Raw genomic sequence first — 16,987 nt, forward strand, 5'->3', positions numbered from 1 at the left:
TGGGGAGAAAGGATAGAGAGCGGGGTGGAGAGGGGAGGGGCAGGAGGGCGGGGCAGAAGTAGCAAAATGGCAGGGAGAGGAGGGGGAGGGGAAATCGATGTTTTCTTCTTTCTCTTTTCTTTCTCTTTCTCTTCATCCTCCTCTTCCTCCTTTCTCCTTTATTGCGGTCCTATCGCACTTGTTTGGTCCTTCCTCCTCCGCTTCCTCCTATCGATCCTCTCGTTTTCATCCTCTCGTCTCTTTGTGCACCCATCCTGTCCTTCGCCTATCCTCTTTGCGGCGTCATTCGTCCTGTTCGGGGCCGAAGAGGCGATGGTGAACGCCTGGTCGGAATGGTGTATTTCGCCAGTGCTGGTCCTGGCCGGGGGATGATGCTGGGCTGCACCCTTGCACCGCCGATAGCAGCAGGGGGTACTTGTATGGCGGCAGCGGACACATTGGTTCGTCGTAGGTTTTGTACCGGTGGTTGGGTGCCAGCATCAGGAGGGCGGAGGAGCCTACAGAGTGGTGGCTGCCCCATGCGGCACTACCCGCAACAGAAATAACCGACCTGACGCGTTCAAGGTCGCTGCAGTGCAGTCCTGCAGCTTCCTCGGGCTCCATGTCCTCCTCTGGCGCCCGCCGCCGCCCACCTGCCGCGGCCAACGCCGGGCCGGACCTAGAGTCCGGGCCCCCAAGCCCTGCCCTCCCCGGAGGTCGCGCGTCTGATGTAGGTCCAGCCAGCCCAGGCCCGTATACCATATGTGTACCAGGCTGCCTACCTCAAAGACTCGAGTGATCGCGGCCAAGGTAGATCGCGGCTGCATCTTGATCAGATAATAAAATGAGTCATGGTGTTTGCTCGATATGAGCACTGCTTAACGAGTACCCATGCCAATGATGATAGTGAACAAACAAAAAAAGGTTTAATTTTAAGATGCACTATCAAAATATATAGAAATTTCTGCACTCTGCTCACGTCTTATTTTCATTGCGACCTGGGGAAACGTTGTCTCCTTTTGGGAACCTCATGAAAAATGAAATTAAATGAAATGAAAATAAAATGTATGTGACTAAATTGATGGCAACGAGCAGCTGGGGAACGTTCGTTTTAAAATTTCATTTTTTTTCAGAAAAGAAACAGAGAAAGAAAGGAATTTAGTTTGTTTTTTTGTTTTCGTTAAGGGCAGCAGAGAAGTGCAGCAACGAGACGGCGTTTGTGTGTTTCCGCCTTTCACGGCGAACATCAGAGGATCGAAATACATGCAGGAGCGAAATGCCAACTTTCACAAATCATCTTAGTTTTCTTGAATGAGTTATATTCCACACCTAAAAGCTTACGAGGATTGAAATAATTGTTCGTGGTTGTTTTTTTCGTTTCGTTTCTTGTATTTTTTTAAAAAAAGCTTAGGAACGAAGATTTCGTTTTTTGGCGTGGATGTTGTTTAACCTGTCTTTGCGTCATATCATTCACACAGTGCTGCCCTCTGTGAGTGATTTTTCGTATGACGTCTCGTTACACACATTAGGCTGTAGTCCCGTAGTTTTGATGTATCTGTATTTATTTCTCTAAATAGCAATTATTTTCCTCAGCGTCTCTGCGAGAGTAAGTGTGGCTCTTTTCTTAACACACAAGATTCTACAATTTACCTGTTAATATATATCGGTTCTGTATTATTGATCACAACAGAAAAATAGAGGGTAACCTCTCAGCCGAAACTTTAGGCTACAGCAGAAAAATACAGTCAACCATAAAACTCATTCATGCCTTGCCTGTCAAATCAGATTTAAGTTCTCTCCCTGTTCCTCTGCATCTATCGAAAAATCTCCCCAACTCTACGAAAATTTGAATAAGCAGCAGATATGAATGTTAGACTAGACTTGTCTTTCAAATTTTCCATTCATTGCAGGTTGTATCTTTGTCTCTGGATTATTTCAACTGTTATTTTCCAAAATGTTTTGGAAATACAACACTACTAATTCAAATCACTTGGAAGCATTACTAAGCAAACCAGTAAGTGTTTCATTATTGAACTTGTTCTGTGATGTTGTCAGGTGACAAGTTGTGATCCCTAGTAATCTTTTACAGGATTTGACCCTACAAGAACTCCTGGATGATGAGGACATTTTGCAAGAATGTAAAGTGCAAAACAAAAAATTAATCGATTTGTAAGTATGACTTCATAAAACCTTCTCCCTTGTTTACTTCGTAGAACTCACTTTAATTTTACTACTTTTAGCTTGTGTCGACCAGAAGTAATGGAACAGTTGGTAACATACACAACAGTGGAACCACCAGCAGATCTGAATGAAAAAATAAGGTTCAAATACCCCAACGTTGCGTGCGAACTTTTAACAAGTGACATCCCTGCCATAAATGAACATCTTGCAGCTGACGAACCACTAAGCAAGCTTTATGCCTTCTTAGAGGGAGAGCCACCACTAAATCCTCTCCTTGCTTCATTTTTTAGTAAAACTCTTGGTATTCTAGTTGCTCGCAAAAGTGAACAGGTACAACCTTACTGGTAGCACAACTATGTGATCTGATCAATTACTAAAGAAAATAAAAACTCATTATTGTTTTACATTTTGTTTTCCAGAATTGGTATCTGTACCAGATAACATGTTTAAAAGTCTTGCAGTTCTTACAGTTAAAAGAAAACTGCATTCCACTTCTTTTAAACCATTTAGGCACCTCTGCTATCATGGATTTGATGCTGAAACTTATTACACAGATGGAAGGAACAGATATCAGACAAAACCTCATCAATGTACGCTGAGTAAACTTATTTCCATTATTTTTTAGGTGCGCGTTAACAATTTTTCTTACGTTTTCTTTTTATTTGTCTTTTGCAGTGGTTTGAAACCCAAAGCGTTATACCATCATTGATAGCACTTTTGAAGCCAGATGTTGATTCCGAACGTCATTGTAATGTGTCTCAACTGCTTTCTGATGTAATACGGAAATCAAGAGAGAACCTAATGAATTCTCCAGATCCAGATCCTATCCTTATCACGTTGGAAAAGTAACAAACCGTGACACCTCTGTGTTTGACTATCATTTGTAATACAATTTTATCAAGTCCTTTTCTTTTTTACCTTTAGACAAGAGACTGTGGCAGAACTTTTGGACCACATGTTAAGTGGAGAGACAAAAAGTGAATCTGGTATTGTTGGTGGTATTGGTGTGCTTTTAACCTTGATTGAAGTTCCACAACCAAGGTAATTTTTATTATTTATTGTTTCTATTACTGTTCTTGAACTCACTATTTTGATCTATCTATAAGTTCTAATTTCTATATCACTTTTTAGGATTCCTGAAACAACATACACTGATGAGACAGTACAAGTTACACAAGAGGAGGAAATACCACCACCTTCACCGCCTGTGCCTCCTGTCGTACACACAACTATAGCTGCCATTTTACCAAGACTCAAAGATTTCCATGCCCTGCTGCTTAATCCTCCTCAGGTAACTTTAGATCAAGCCAAGTCACATTTACACATTTTCTTCTACTCTGTGGCACCTTATTTTAAATTCATAATTTCAGAAACCACCCGTGAAGACTACTGTGGGAACTTTAGATCCTCCTCTTGGAAACACTCGGTTGCAAGTGGCAAGACTAGTTGCTGCACTCATAGCTGTCAACAATCCTGCCATTAATCAAGAATTGGCAAATTTGGGTACCATTGAAGTGTTGCTGGTAATACAAATTTTTCCAAATATTTTAAAATCTATTGACATTGTTATTTTTATATTCTTACCAATACCAATCAATATTATTTTTCAGGACTTGTTTTTCAAATATCAGTGGAATAATTTCTTACATACACAGGTTGAACAGTGCATAGCTTCTGCCTTGAAGCATCAAACTAAAGCTTCAGGTGAAGGAGATCCACAGGTTCATTGTTTAGTTGAAAATGTAAGAAATTTTTATCCTTAACTTTATTTTAGATCTAAAAGTGATTGGTTGAATTATGTTTCTAGACGTCCAAAGTTTTCATATACATATATTTAATTAACTGTATTATATATCTTGTGTTCGTTTTTAGTTACTTGTGAAGTGTGACTTGTTGAGGAGGATATTAGATGCCTGGGAAGAAAATGAAGCAAACCAGTAAGTTTGGTTTAGAATGTCTCTTTTATTAGATTGCTGTAGATCTGTAGTTTTAGCTTATCACCAATTTGCCTTACTTCCTTGATTCCAGGTCAAAAGAGAAAAGCCAACGGCGAGGTTATATGGGCCATCTAATAAAGATCGCTAATCTCGTTGTAGACCAGGTGGCCAAGTGTTCTTTGAGACCAATTTTGGTGAAACAGTTGTCACCAGAAGTTCTTGGTGTCTGGGAAGAGTTTGTTAGTTGCACCTTAAGTGAAATAAATAAGACGCACAATATTGCATTGGTGAGTACCACAGATATAAACATGATTGATTACTTGGGTGTTTGTTTTTGTCCCTTGCTCATCGTCTTTGTTTACTATTTTTCAGGGAGGAGCTCCACCCTTACAATCTATGGAATTAGATAAGGAAGAAGCTAATTACAAACACGTTGCTTTCCAACCCGACACATCACAAGTGAGTATTTCACATTTTTGTGAGATTTCAGTTTTATGTAGTCCACATGTTTTTACTTCATTTTTCTTTTCCAATTCAGGCATTTGCTGATTACCAAGTGCAAGAAATGGCACCTGGCTTTACTGAGAACTATGGTTTTCATGATAATGAATTCAATGATCCTGAGGATACTCTACAGTGAGTATCTAAAATTCTTCTTTATATTTGTGTCAAAGAAGTACCTATTACAGATAGTTTGGGACTATATGGTCTATTTTATCTACTGGGTCTCTAGATCTACCTTGTCAGCATTTCCTTTTGCATATTTACATTTTTTTGAGTCAGTCACTCCAATTTTGTTTTCTCGTCATATGTGGTCTTTTTAATAATTTATCTAAACTCTGAAAACTTGACATATACGACATATATTCACACAGCTCGTCGGTGGATCGCCTTCCTGAGATGTCAGTTGCTCTAAATGAGGATGTGGACAGACAATATGAATGGTTTAAGCATGTCTGTACAAAGAATTTGCGGTCTCTTGAAGATGCTGAGGAAAGTGCTTGGGAAGATACCAACCTAGGCAGTTTTCAAACCTCTGAAAATGAATCTAGGTACAAAACCCCAATATTTTCTGTAGTCAGTCAAGGATTAGATTGGAAATTGGAAGTTATATTCCTTGGTTTCATTGTCTTTCTAATTTGAAAATGTTTTTAATATTGCATGCTCATGGTCGCTGTTTTGTGCTAACCAAGAACTGTGAGCATGTGTTCATTTTAATTTAGAAATGGACAAATGAGAGTAATTTCACTAACTTTCTTGACTTATGAGAACCAGGACAAAACAAGTTAACATTTAATTCAACGTTTCTTTGGGTAACAAGATTTAAAAATATTTGCATTTACAAATTATTATTACTAATTGTATGCAGTAACAATAATGCTTCTATTTGGAATACCATTTATGCCTCGGCGTTATGCAATCAATATAATTTAAATTGTTAAAACAATCTACAGCCAAATTCGTGTGTACATTATTGCAGATTTTTACCACAGTTAAACATACTAAATATTGTGTAAGGGACCTTTCAAGTAGAATCTTGAACTAGAAACCTAACCATCTCTATGTGCTGATAAGATCACCCACAAAATAAGAATGAAAAACCCCCTACTAATTCAATTCATGTGGTGTCTATTTGCTTATAGTGTGTTTGCTGCTTCCCATTTTGACCCTCTTGTGTTAAAAATTATTTTTGTGAAGGGAATCCCATTTAACATTTATATTTTAATTTCCTCACAGCCGATGGAAAATGGATAAGGATCAAAGTAGCTCAGATGAAGAAGAGGAGGATGATGATAAAGAGGAAAATGAAATGAGGAGGCCTACCAAATCAGACACTAGAATGGATGTGGATGTCAATGACAGTGAGTTAATGTCTTTACTCCTTTCACAATTTTTATTCCACTGTAGCTGCTGCCTTTTAATATTTGTTGTTGTTGCTAGTGTTATGTTTTTTACAATTCCCCTCCTTTCTTCTTTTTTAAAAGTTTGGTCATCAGGCGCTGCAACCCTTGACACTATAGCTGATTTCCAAAATCCGTGGGGTTCAACGGGACCCGCACCTGTGCCGGCTGCCGAAGCATTCGGCTCCTCAGATGCAGGCTGGGCTGATTTCTCTAGCTTTGAAACAAATTTTAGCTCAAGCACACAACTTAACGACGGTCAAAAATCTCTTGAATCAGCAGTGTTTGGTGGTGGTGCCACTGTGCAACCTGTTTCAGATTCTGGAGGTTTGTAATTGAATTTCAAAATAAATTATTGTTATTTAGAACCTTTCATTTTTAGACATGTGAATTATCTCATTTTCTATGCTTCAACAGATAAGGAGGTCCATGAAGAGAAATTTGAAGCTCAAGCTCATACCATTGAAAAAGAATCACCTGAAACCAAAGATTCAGATGAACCCGAGCTCCATGGAAGTGAGTCAAAACCGAATTCTGCTGGCGTCAGGTATTAAAGCTGAAAGTGCTGATATCCCTTTAATATCGTGGGTGTAGTATGGTTTAAGTTAAAAACTTGTTGCAGTTTTATGGAAGCTGATGCTAATGCTAACCCAACCTCCAGTGCTGATGACGTAACTTCAACAGCTACAGCCATGGTTGATGAAGTAGCAACTGCTGCTGTTGCTGCAGTTCGAGTGGTGGTTGCTGATAAATTAGGTTTAGATAATCAAAGGTACGCAAATTAATCTTGTAGACTGCTGTTAGTTTTAAAAATGCACAGTCTCAGAGAAAATGTGTTTCAGATTTTTAGGAGTGGTTCAAAATGACAGTGAAACAGCCGCACAAAATGATTCTGAAGCTGTTGTTGATGAGCCTGTGCCTTCAGAAGAAGCAGAAGAACAAAGGTACTAAAATTTGATAATTATTTGGGTGTTCTGTGCTGGATTCCAGATTAAATGTAATTTGTAATATTTTCTTTTAGGGAGGTCGAGGGCACTGTTGCTGATGATTTATCAAGTAAATCTGCCTAATTACCAACTTTTAAAAATCTAATCACCTCTAAGCTGAACTTGGACATGGATCTCATATGAGGCATATAACCAATGAAAACCATTCAGTGCATATCGCAAATTTATCTGTGTTTAGTAAATGATATTGTGTTGTAAATATAATAAATATGTTTGTGTTTCATGAAGTAATGAATATTTGATAAATGACTGGCACACTATGTAAAGTGAACTTTAAATAGTTCTCGCATTCAAACTTAATGGATGATAATACTTAAGGAAAAAAAATGGTCACCACCCTTTGGCAGTTAGTTGAGGTTAATGTCAAGCGAATGAATTATTGTACTGAGCTGCTTATTTTGTATGTTTTGTACTTAACATCAAGATCTCTTTGCTCAAATCTTTGTGTCAGACGAAAGACCTGGATGCCACTCTAATCTTTGGTGTGATAAACAACTTCTAAATTTTTCACAAGGTGTTGTAAAGATGTGATTGTTTTCTAATGTATTAAGCTTATCATGAGTTACCTGTAACTTGTTATGTAAATCAATTTTGTATTACCCAAAGTGGTTTTGATCACCTTTTTAGTACAATACTGGTCCTGTGAAACCATTCTATAAACAGAAATGGAAGTGGAAATTTTAAGCTTTTGGAGAATGGCATGCTGTTAGTTAATTCTGCTCTTAAAGCAGTGTATTGTGATATGCTTCAACCTGCTTGTCTAATGTATTATCTGTGAATCCTTCTGGTACCAAATTTGTGCTTATTAGGTATTATGGTAAAAGCCCAAAAGACCTATTTTTGTGACTCAACCTCTGTCAAGTAAGACACTATGAGAATATAGCTGTACATTTATCTTGAAGCTCGATATTTACCTGTAAAAGTGAGATTAGCAAAGCATGGTTATTATACCTGATTTTTGAAAATGTATTATTTTTATCTATTGGAATTGGGGAAAAAATATGTACCTTGTAAGGGTAAGTACAGTATCTGACGTTTTTAAATTAGATTTTGTCTTGAGAGACGTTTTTCATGATTTTATGCAAGTGGTCATTCATTCAGGATTCTTCCATATTGTTTGAAATACACTCTAATTTGGTTTTATTTTAAAAATTCTTATTCATTTGTGTCATTTAAGTCCTTGTGCTACACATGCTTTTGTTCAGTTTGTGATGGATATTTATGATTACTGTGTACATATTTGTTTTTAAACTTAAGTTGTTTATTGGAATTGAAATTTCTGTGTTATCATATTATATTGTAAGAAGAGTTAGGTATTGCATCAGTGTTGGACACTGTGTAATCTTTCAAGCAGTCACACTCTCATGTACTGTAGCATTGTGAGGCTTCATATATTTTTCTGTTTTGCAACCTGTTCATCTAAAAGGTCGAGGGCTTGTAATTTCCTAAAGTATCCAATTGCATCAGAGCCCTTTATGTTCAACTGAGCGATTGACAGACCAAATAATATTGTTTCCGATTTTCCTTGTAACTTGTTTGCCAGTAAATTTGACTGAAAACTTAGTGTCAATAGTCTTATATAGGAATGTTCTCAATGGTGGTAACAAAAATTGGTGCTGCTACACAGAGTAGCATGTGGCGAGCATAAAAGTAAACAGGGTAACCATACATTAGTCTGCTGTTATATATAATTCTAGTGAAAGCAAACAAAAAATCCCATCAAAACAGACTTACATAATGAACATTACAGGATCACAATACTGTTAAAAAAAAGTATGTACCCTTGTATGAAATGTAGGGTTCTCCTAATCGTGATGGCATTATAGTATTATATGTCGAAGTTCTTACAGCATCTTCCTATGTGATATCATTTTTTCAATCAAAAGCAGTCCTTTGGTTGCCGGCTCTCATTACAGTAAAATATTCTGCGAGCTAATTTTGAAAGGTATTGTTGGTTGGTTGAGAGAATCTCAAGACTTATCTTGTGATGTTGAATGCACAAAAGCTGTGTTCCGTGTAGAACATTGTACATTAATAAACTTTAAATTAATGACTATTGATTTATCTATGAGGAAATTTCAACCTACTTGGTTGTAGAGGCAGTTTCACTTCTCTCCATCCAAAATATTTACATAAGGTACAACCAAATATTCAGCTGAAGAATACATAAGGACTTTGTTATTACTACTAGTGTAGACTTTTTTCTGATGGGTAGTTCAAAAACAGCTAGAAGTTGATACAACAGTACTGTCCTGCATGCCCCACTGTTTGGAGTACCAATCTGCACAGCAGTGTAAAATCTGACTTCAAACAATTCAACGTAAAATTTTTAAACAGTTTATATTTGAGAAATTTCTGGTTTATTCTACGAATTTTTGGTGATTATGTTAGGAAAACTAAAATTCATGAATGTTATTTTGATGACTGAAATTGTCTGATTCTGAGAAAGCTATTGTTGTTGTCACATATTTACTATGTACAAATAGTTCAATTTGGCACAATCTGTTCTGAAAAAAGAAAATAATTCCATGGTAATAAAAATGAACATCTCTTACACACATTTTTCAAGTAAAGAGACTTTGTTTTCCATTGACACTTCACTTTGAATTTTCGCAGACAGGAAACAAGTCGCGTGATATGGTACCTTATTATAGATTTTTTAAATCGGCTGACATTAACGCATCGGGGTTTTCGCAATAGAATATAAAATACAGAACAAACAGTTACATTTTTCACATGGATCAAATGCAACTGATTTTCCATTACCGGTCTGTTTAAACCCTTAATAAAACACCACATACCAGGACATGACTAGCGTAGTGGTTTCGGATCGAAGACTTCCGCAGAGAGCAGCGAGCCGAGCCGAACCAACCGGACCGGAGCGCCGGAGCAAAGAAAGAGAGGGACAGAGGGACGCTTGTGTTTTGGGTCTTGGCAAAGGTTTTTCAGAGTTTTATTTAAAAATGGCCAGTACTCAAATTAAGGGCAGTGGCTGGCCACGCAGAGCAAGTCAAACTTCGCCTTTCGATCAAAAGTTTGTGAACTCTACAAACAGTGCGATAAACAGGACAATCAATTTGTAAGTAGCCTGGCGTCCGTTCATGTGTCTGAGAGAAGACTTTCAAATTGTAAAACAATGTGTGAAAGTCCTTTTTAAATGTGTTTCGGCACAGAATCATCAAGTTAACTTGAATGTTTCGTATCGTTGGAAAAAAGGGCGGTGGTGTAACTATCGGTTTTTAGTCGCATATTCATACCTAAGCTAAAGTAGCCTGTGGTGAGGTTATGTGAGCCTTAGGCATCTTGTTTAGTGTTGACACACACCACTACCTCGGTTCTTAGCGAATGTGCTTTCTTCTCACCTGTGCCTGTTATTGACTTTTGCCCGCTCTTTCTGCTTGTGTTAATTTAGATATCCACTCACTAACTACACATTTGGCACAAAGGAGCCTCTGTTTGAGAAAGATCCTTCAGTTCCTGCGAGATTCCAAAGGATGAGAGAGGAGTTTGATAAAATTGGAATGAGACGAAGTGTTGAAGGAGTTTTACTCGTTCATGAACATGGTCTCCCCCATGTACTCCTCCTTCAGTTGGGAACAACATTCTTTAAGCTGTGAGTAATGATTTAAGAGTTGATTTTTGTTCAGTCATAGTGTTTCGTAAACCTCTCACAATCAGCCTTTGTCATCTAATTCTAGACCCGGTGGAGAGCTAAATGCAGGTGAAGATGAAGTCGATGGACTTAAACGACTTTTAACTGAGGTAGGTTTATATGATGCTATTAAATGAAATCTAAAGTTTGTAAAAAATCTTAAGTGCTTCCATGTTATGTAAAACTTACATGCTATGTTCGCATATGGAGATTTTTCAATTCAATCCTATATGGATCCTGTCGATTCCAATTTTCCTTTAGGCTCCATCAACGACTTCCCAATTTGAATATCTTTGGTTCAGTCTTAATCATGTTAAATAACACAATTTTGAAACCCAGCTTCGTTACACAGTCCTATCCTTAACTATTTGATGTTGCTGTTTTGTAGTGTGGTACTTGTTCAACCTATGTAAAATATGATTTTTGAGCCATCTTTCCTGTTTAAGGTATTTTCTCAAACTGGATTTCTTCTTGTGAAAGTTTTTGTTAAAATTATTTCCCAAAGTTTGATAATGGTTGATCAATGGTTCAGTTTAATTGTGGAAGTCTCAAATCCTGAATGTTCAATCAGTGAGGTTTATGAATGTTCTAATTTTTTCCTTTTAGTATGATCTAGAGATTAATGCAACAATGCTTTATTTTTCTTGTCAATAATTGTGTTTAATCACATGTGACATTGTTCAACATCTCTAAATCTATGCTAATGATATGGACCAAACCAGCTTTTTCTGCTTCCCTGACTGAACCAAACTTATATACTTATTAATACCAAATCTTAAATTTTTGAAACATTCTTATAAAGTTTTGACCGTGTTGATACGCTCAGTAGGTTTGCAAAATTAAATTATTCAAACTTCTCTACACAATTGAAGAAAAAGTAACCTTAACTTGAAATTTTCTTGTCTGTTTTATTCTTCTATGCCTCTGTAGTTTTGTCTCTTCAACACCCAAAACTGTTTTGGCGAGGTCAATTTTCCTAAAGCTTCAGCCTCAATACTGTGCTGAAGCTTGGACATTCAAGTAGTTCCTTACTTGCGGAGAATACGAAACCCAAGTGTTTTATTGTTATAGATTTTTTAAATACCTGTTTATTCACAACACAATAGTTCCTACAATAATAATGGTGATTTGCAGTAGACCTTATCACTAAACAGATACATGAGTGTTATGAATGTTTCTATGTTATCTGTATCTGTTTATGTTACAATTCGTCCCTTCCATTATGATTTTCTTATTATTTCTTGATTCAAATTCACATTCTCTTAGGCAGTGTTTGCTCATCAGTAATAGAGTATTTGGTTGTCCGAATTATAGGAATCCGCAGTTCTAGTCACTCTTTACCTTTTGTGAATATGAATGTTCCCTCAATGAATCCCATTTGTTGGTAAAAGCATGTTATGATCACTGAAACACACTTTGTCCCATGCATTGGTTATACACTATACCATGCAACACTGTCGCAGTGAACAATTGTACTGTGGGAGGCAAAACAGGATCATGTTTTTATATCCTGACTAGGAATAGTGTTAATTTTCTGGAATTTTAAAAGTTTTTTTCTTTCCTTTTCTTTTACTTTAAAAAAAAATTAATTAGTGAGCACTGCCTTTGTTTTTAATTTCAATATGTACTTGATGGTCCCCTCAACACAAGATTTAATGTTTTTCTTTCAGCTCCTAAACTTTGTACCATCCTTTAAGAGTTGGAAAGTTGTATTCAATTTTGCACTCTGAATGTTCAGAAATTGTTTTTGGATATCTCTCTTATGAGCACTCATTATTTTCCCCTCAAAACCTCTTGTTTCTGGCATATATGTAGTTTTTGCACCAGAAATATCTTCTTTTGTCAGATATCGTACGCTTTGGCAACTAATACTTAAACCCCTAATAAATATTTGGCAGCATTTCTTTTTTGTAGGGTATTCTGATCGCTCACAATTTGCTGTGGGTGGGAATCCAACTTTTTGTATCTCATAGACTTTCTCTTAGTGCCATTGATTGATAAAACCATAAAAGTGGACAACTATTTAAACTTGCACTTCGATGTATATTGTTTGTCCCTTTAATTTATTTTTTCAACTTTTTACTGTTTTGTTTTGCATGGTCTCTTGTTTTTTAATCGTTTTTTTTTTCCTTTATAAATATTGTTTTGTATGAAGATTGTATTTTGAAGATTGTACGAAGTGGGCGTGGCGGCATTTTCCTCGTTGCAGACACTTGGTCGGCAGGACGGTGTAAAGCAAGAGTGGGTGATCGAGGACACAATAGGCAACTGGTGGCGCCCCAACTTTGAGCCTCCTCAGTATCCGTACGTGCCTCCACACATCACGAAGCCCAAAGAGCACAAGCGACTTTTCCTTGTCCAGTTGGCTGAAAAGGGTAGGAATATCTTGTGGTATTTGAACTGTTTATGTTCTTCATTACCAGTTAAATGCGTTTAATTTCCTTGAATCAACGAAACTTTTCAGTATCTAATTTATCTTAAGAACTTTGCATGCGGTCATTTTCACAATGTCTTGGTATTGCGTACTGTTTAAGCTTTGTTGGTTCATGTTCATTGAAAGTATTTTGACTGGTTGTAGATGTTGGAAGCAACATGTTTGCTTGTAGATAAATAATTCGGATAATTTTAAGTGTTATGTATCCTACATCAGTTCTACAGAACGAAACCACCTATTAATTTTAGACAGGGAATGCACTTATTAGCACTTTCATATGCGTGGTTTGAAAGTGATTCAACTTGTAATCAACAAATTACCTTAATAGCAAACTCCTTATTTGGAATGTTTCTATCCTTCTGTCTCAAATGTATCACATTTGAAATTGAAATTGCTGGAGGTTTGCGAACTAAATGAAAGTTTTAAAGGATTTTTTGTCAGACTTGCTGGTGTTTTTATAAGCTATGCAATGTCATTAAAGTCATTCATCTATTTCTCATAGGCTGTTGAGTGAAACATTGTGAGAAAGGGTTCTTAACAACAGAATATAAAGCTGTGCCTGGGTATTAGTTCTTTGATATTCAGGGATATGCTATGCTCATGTCGGCCATGACCTTTTATAACTCTCATGGTATTTTTGTATGATATGCCTTCACCAAGCTAAAAGGACCAAGGATTTGTTCTTAGTAGTTAGTTTGGTGTGACATGTCACTTGATCCTTTGCCCTTTAACTTCCATCTTGGTATTGGCATCTTGTGATTTGGATTTGAGCTATTAGAAGACATTAACTAGAATAAGACATTAGCACAGCTCCATGGACTTGTTTGGACCAGAGGCACACTAGCTTCCCTTTGCCCTTGTATCACAGTGGTTGTCTTAATTGTCCTCTCAAAATTGAATGACAGAAACATTGAGGTATTTTATTTGGATGTGCTTCTGCAGTAAATGGAAGTTCTGTGGTTAGTCCTAGAAAATGGAGTGTGACAGTCATGATATATGCTCATTTTGTCTCATGATTTTGAATTGGCTCAGTGCCCATAAGAGAAGACTTACTTCAATCTTTGTTTGGAGGGTGCCACTTTGCTGCTGTTATCCATTCATGGGTTTCTGTTCAGTGATATGGGATAATGATGGATAAAATGTGTGCAAATGTACGGCACTTTTTCCAACCAGGGTTGTGATGTGAACAAATCAGTTTAGTGAAGTTTAGTTTCAGTTTATTTTTGTACAATTACACTAACTCAAGGCAATAGGACTAATGATCTTGTTTAGCATTGAACTATCATTGCTTTTTCTTTGCTTTCTTGGTTGGGATCTTTTCCATGCATGTGTCATATTTTTGATCCACCTTTTATGTATCATATATTCTAAAATTCCATTGTGTTCACACAATATTTGCTTAAGATTGTTCCTTAACCATTTGTTTTTCTATCCTGTTCCAATTTGTGTGGAAGAGGCTGATAGTGTCACATCAATGTTTCCGAATTTTTTTCCCAAATTTTTAAAAAATAAGTAGGGTACTCTACTGTTAGTTTATATTTCTTGGTTGGCCGTTAGCTTGTTCAGCATTTCCACATCTACACCAACTCAATTTTTCTAATCCCAGCTTATAGTGGGTAGTGCAGTCTTACTGTTTCATGACCATAAATATATTTCATATCTATAAATCAATACACTTCATTGTCTACTCTCAACATATCTTGGTTACCGGTATTTCAGCGGTTTTCTACAGCATCTTTGTAAATAATGTGACAATTATTTGGCAAATCTATTCAGCCTTTATTCGTTTTTTATGCCATTAGAGAAGCTTGTACTGCAAACTTGAAATATTTAAAATATAAATCAAAAATAAATTGTTGTGAAGGGCAACTCAGCATAATTTGGAAGTTAGTGATTGTTAACTTCCATTATGTTATCTCGGATGATGAAAAATTTAAGTCTTGTAATTGTGATTTCTACTTTTTTTGTTTTACCTTCTATCAGATATAAGGAGCAATGCTGGTCTTAAATCATGATGTTAAGCTTTTCTCTGGGATACATAGATGAGATTAATTGCATGAGATTGTCATGTTGTAGGGTCAATAAATAATTATCGGACGAGGGGGGCTGTGGGTTAACTTATACTAACTTCTCTTGGATTATTTGTTAATTTTGTTAGAAGTACAATTTTATTTTAATTTTGCCAAAAAAGCCATTTTGCTCTCAATATTACTTTGTTCATTCAACCTACAGTTCAGTTCTAGAAAACTTGGTATATTCTGTGATACACAATTTGTTAGATGTGACATTACCTTAAGTTTTGGTGTCTTGTTTCATATGTGGTGTTATTTTATGGCCATTTATTACTCAGATTTCTTCCTATACCTAATATTTGTTTTCCTTTTTTCCAGCTCTTTTTGCAGTTCCTAAAAACTACAAGCTAGTTGCTGCTCCCTTATTTGAACTGTATGACAATGCTCAAGGGTATGGCCCTATTATTTCTTCATTACCTCAAGCCCTCTGCAGGTAAGGCTATTTTTGGTATCATTTGTTAAACCAATGTAACTTAAACCTCAATTCTAAGTTGTTATAACTTAATTTGATTCCTTTTCTAGGTTCAACTTTGTATATTTGTGAGGGTTAATTCATGCTTCGCCTGCAAAAAGGCGGAGTTGTGATTCTTTGAAGCTGGAAGTGACGAGAAATAATATTTTAGCAGCTGATCATCCAATTGTGGACTCTTTAGATGAGACTTCTGTCTCATTGGCAAGTGAAGAGAGTGATAGTCAGGATGAGAAAGAGTTACCGGTTTAAATTTAAAACTTGTGTGAATTTGGTGTCACCTTTCTGTATGTTTGGATGTAAATCTTTTTTATATTTTTAGATTAAAGAGTAGAGTTCTTTTAGTGTATTAGATCTGGAAAAAAGGTATGACTGCTAAAAGAAGTGTATTATTTTTTCCCTCTTTAAACATATTATTTAGCTTTGAATTTTGAGCACTTACCTACCTTATTCTCACAGGGAACTTTTGTTTGGCATAAGTGACCTGAATGCTCATTAAGTTTGTCAGCTATCAGACTTGAAGTGAAAAATGTATGGGAATACACATGTTTTCCTAAATGATCTCCCTCTGTGGTCAGTTTCTTTTAATTCTATTGTAGGGTGTTCTACAATAATTTTTTTCTGTTACTGTGATTCCTTATCACTTTGTAATGCTATGTTAAAGGATTGTGTCATATACATATTATGTTTTCTATTTCTGACTGCTTGAGTTGTCTCTGAATGAATTGTCTGGTATAGTCTCTCCTGTGTCAGGAAGATGATGTTAATTAATGACCCATTATAGCGTTTCAATGAAGTTTAGGCCACCTGCTGCCATGTAACAATCAGATTTTATCACCACTTTGCTTCAGTTAAAGTCTTTTTGTCTTGTAATGTTTAAAGTGTAATTAATTTTTGACCAATCATTCAGCATGACTGTAAAATGAAAAGCTGATGATGAGCGATATTGAAAGGAATGAAATAAGCTTTGATACCTGTCACATAAAAGCAATAGATTAAGTCGACGATGTTCCAGTTGGGTGTCTTCTGACTCGGTCCGAAATTCCTGTCAGGCCAGTAACAAACATTACATTTTTATGACAAAATGGCATTTTCATTTCTTTGCAATAAACCATAGTAATAAACATGTGGTGTTTCATTTCCACCGTCATGGTCAAATCCTCTCAGACAGCAAAAATGTTTCTCTCTCCTTTGTTTTAAGAAGAATAAAAATCAGTAAAATACTAATGATTGGCTCTACTACACTTTGACCTTCACACCACTGTTATTCATCAGGTTCAATGTTATTTTTTTCGTGTTTCGAGAGGGAAGGGGTTAAGTAGCGTGTCCAATAATGTGAGCGTATTTCGTGCCGG

General features: G+C 36.4%; 2 protein-coding genes across 3 annotated transcripts; both read left to right on the plus strand.

The window, feature by feature from the left end:
* Positions 1-1,440: 1,440 nt before the first annotated feature.
* On the plus strand, positions 1,441-9,059 carry LOC113209936 (serine/threonine-protein phosphatase 6 regulatory subunit 3). 2 transcript variants are annotated; one of them, XM_026427708.2, is made up of 21 exons: positions 1,441-1,585; positions 1,890-1,993; positions 2,069-2,148; positions 2,220-2,490; positions 2,580-2,750; positions 2,836-3,005; positions 3,085-3,201; positions 3,292-3,451; positions 3,531-3,683; positions 3,771-3,902; positions 4,033-4,097; positions 4,189-4,384; positions 4,470-4,556; positions 4,636-4,733; positions 4,973-5,149; positions 5,835-5,959; positions 6,083-6,325; positions 6,416-6,545; positions 6,621-6,770; positions 6,841-6,942; positions 7,020-9,059. In XM_026427708.2, exons 2-21 carry the CDS (start codon positions 1,934-1,936, stop codon positions 7,066-7,068), a joined length of 2,736 nt encoding a protein of 911 aa, XP_026283493.1. In that variant the 5' UTR covers positions 1,441-1,585; positions 1,890-1,933; the 3' UTR covers positions 7,069-9,059. The 2 variants fall into 2 exon arrangements, with proteins under 2 accessions (XP_026283493.1, XP_026283494.1); XM_026427709.2 differs by lacking the exon at positions 4,973-5,149.
* A 790-nt stretch (positions 9,060-9,849) lies between these two features.
* On the plus strand, positions 9,850-16,756 carry LOC113209937 (cleavage and polyadenylation specificity factor subunit 5). Its single transcript, XM_026427710.2, has 6 exons — positions 9,850-10,084; positions 10,418-10,618; positions 10,704-10,767; positions 12,867-13,032; positions 15,482-15,596; positions 15,686-16,756. The coding sequence occupies exons 1-6, from the start codon at positions 9,969-9,971 to the stop codon at positions 15,705-15,707; spliced, it is 684 nt and encodes a 227-aa protein (XP_026283495.1). The 5' UTR covers positions 9,850-9,968; the 3' UTR covers positions 15,708-16,756.
* The last annotated feature ends 231 nt before the right edge of the window (positions 16,757-16,987 follow it).

The sequence above is a fragment of the Frankliniella occidentalis genome, unplaced genomic scaffold (genome assembly GCF_000697945.3).
Source record: "Frankliniella occidentalis isolate FOCC.00 unplaced genomic scaffold, Focc_3.1 Scaffold117, whole genome shotgun sequence".
NCBI lineage: Eukaryota > Metazoa > Arthropoda > Insecta > Thysanoptera > Thripidae > Frankliniella > Frankliniella occidentalis.

Bases quoted from the DNA above. Each gene is read 5' to 3' on its own strand.
- LOC113209936 (XM_026427708.2), top strand. From the start codon at position 1,934: ATGTTTTGGAAATACAACACTACTAATTCAAATCACTTGGAAGCATTA. The intron at 2,149-2,219 runs GTAAGTATGACT...TACTACTTTTAG, and splicing joins AACAAAAAATTAATCGATTT to CTTGTGTCGACCAGAAGTAA. The intron at 4,098-4,188 runs GTAAGTTTGGTT...CCTTGATTCCAG, and splicing joins GAAGAAAATGAAGCAAACCA to GTCAAAAGAGAAAAGCCAAC.
- LOC113209937 (XM_026427710.2), top strand. From the start codon at position 9,969: ATGGCCAGTACTCAAATTAAGGGCAGTGGCTGGCCACGCAGAGCAAGT. The intron at 10,619-10,703 runs GTGAGTAATGAT...ATCTAATTCTAG, and splicing joins GGAACAACATTCTTTAAGCT to ACCCGGTGGAGAGCTAAATG. The intron at 13,033-15,481 runs GTAGGAATATCT...CCTTTTTTCCAG, and splicing joins TGTCCAGTTGGCTGAAAAGG to CTCTTTTTGCAGTTCCTAAA.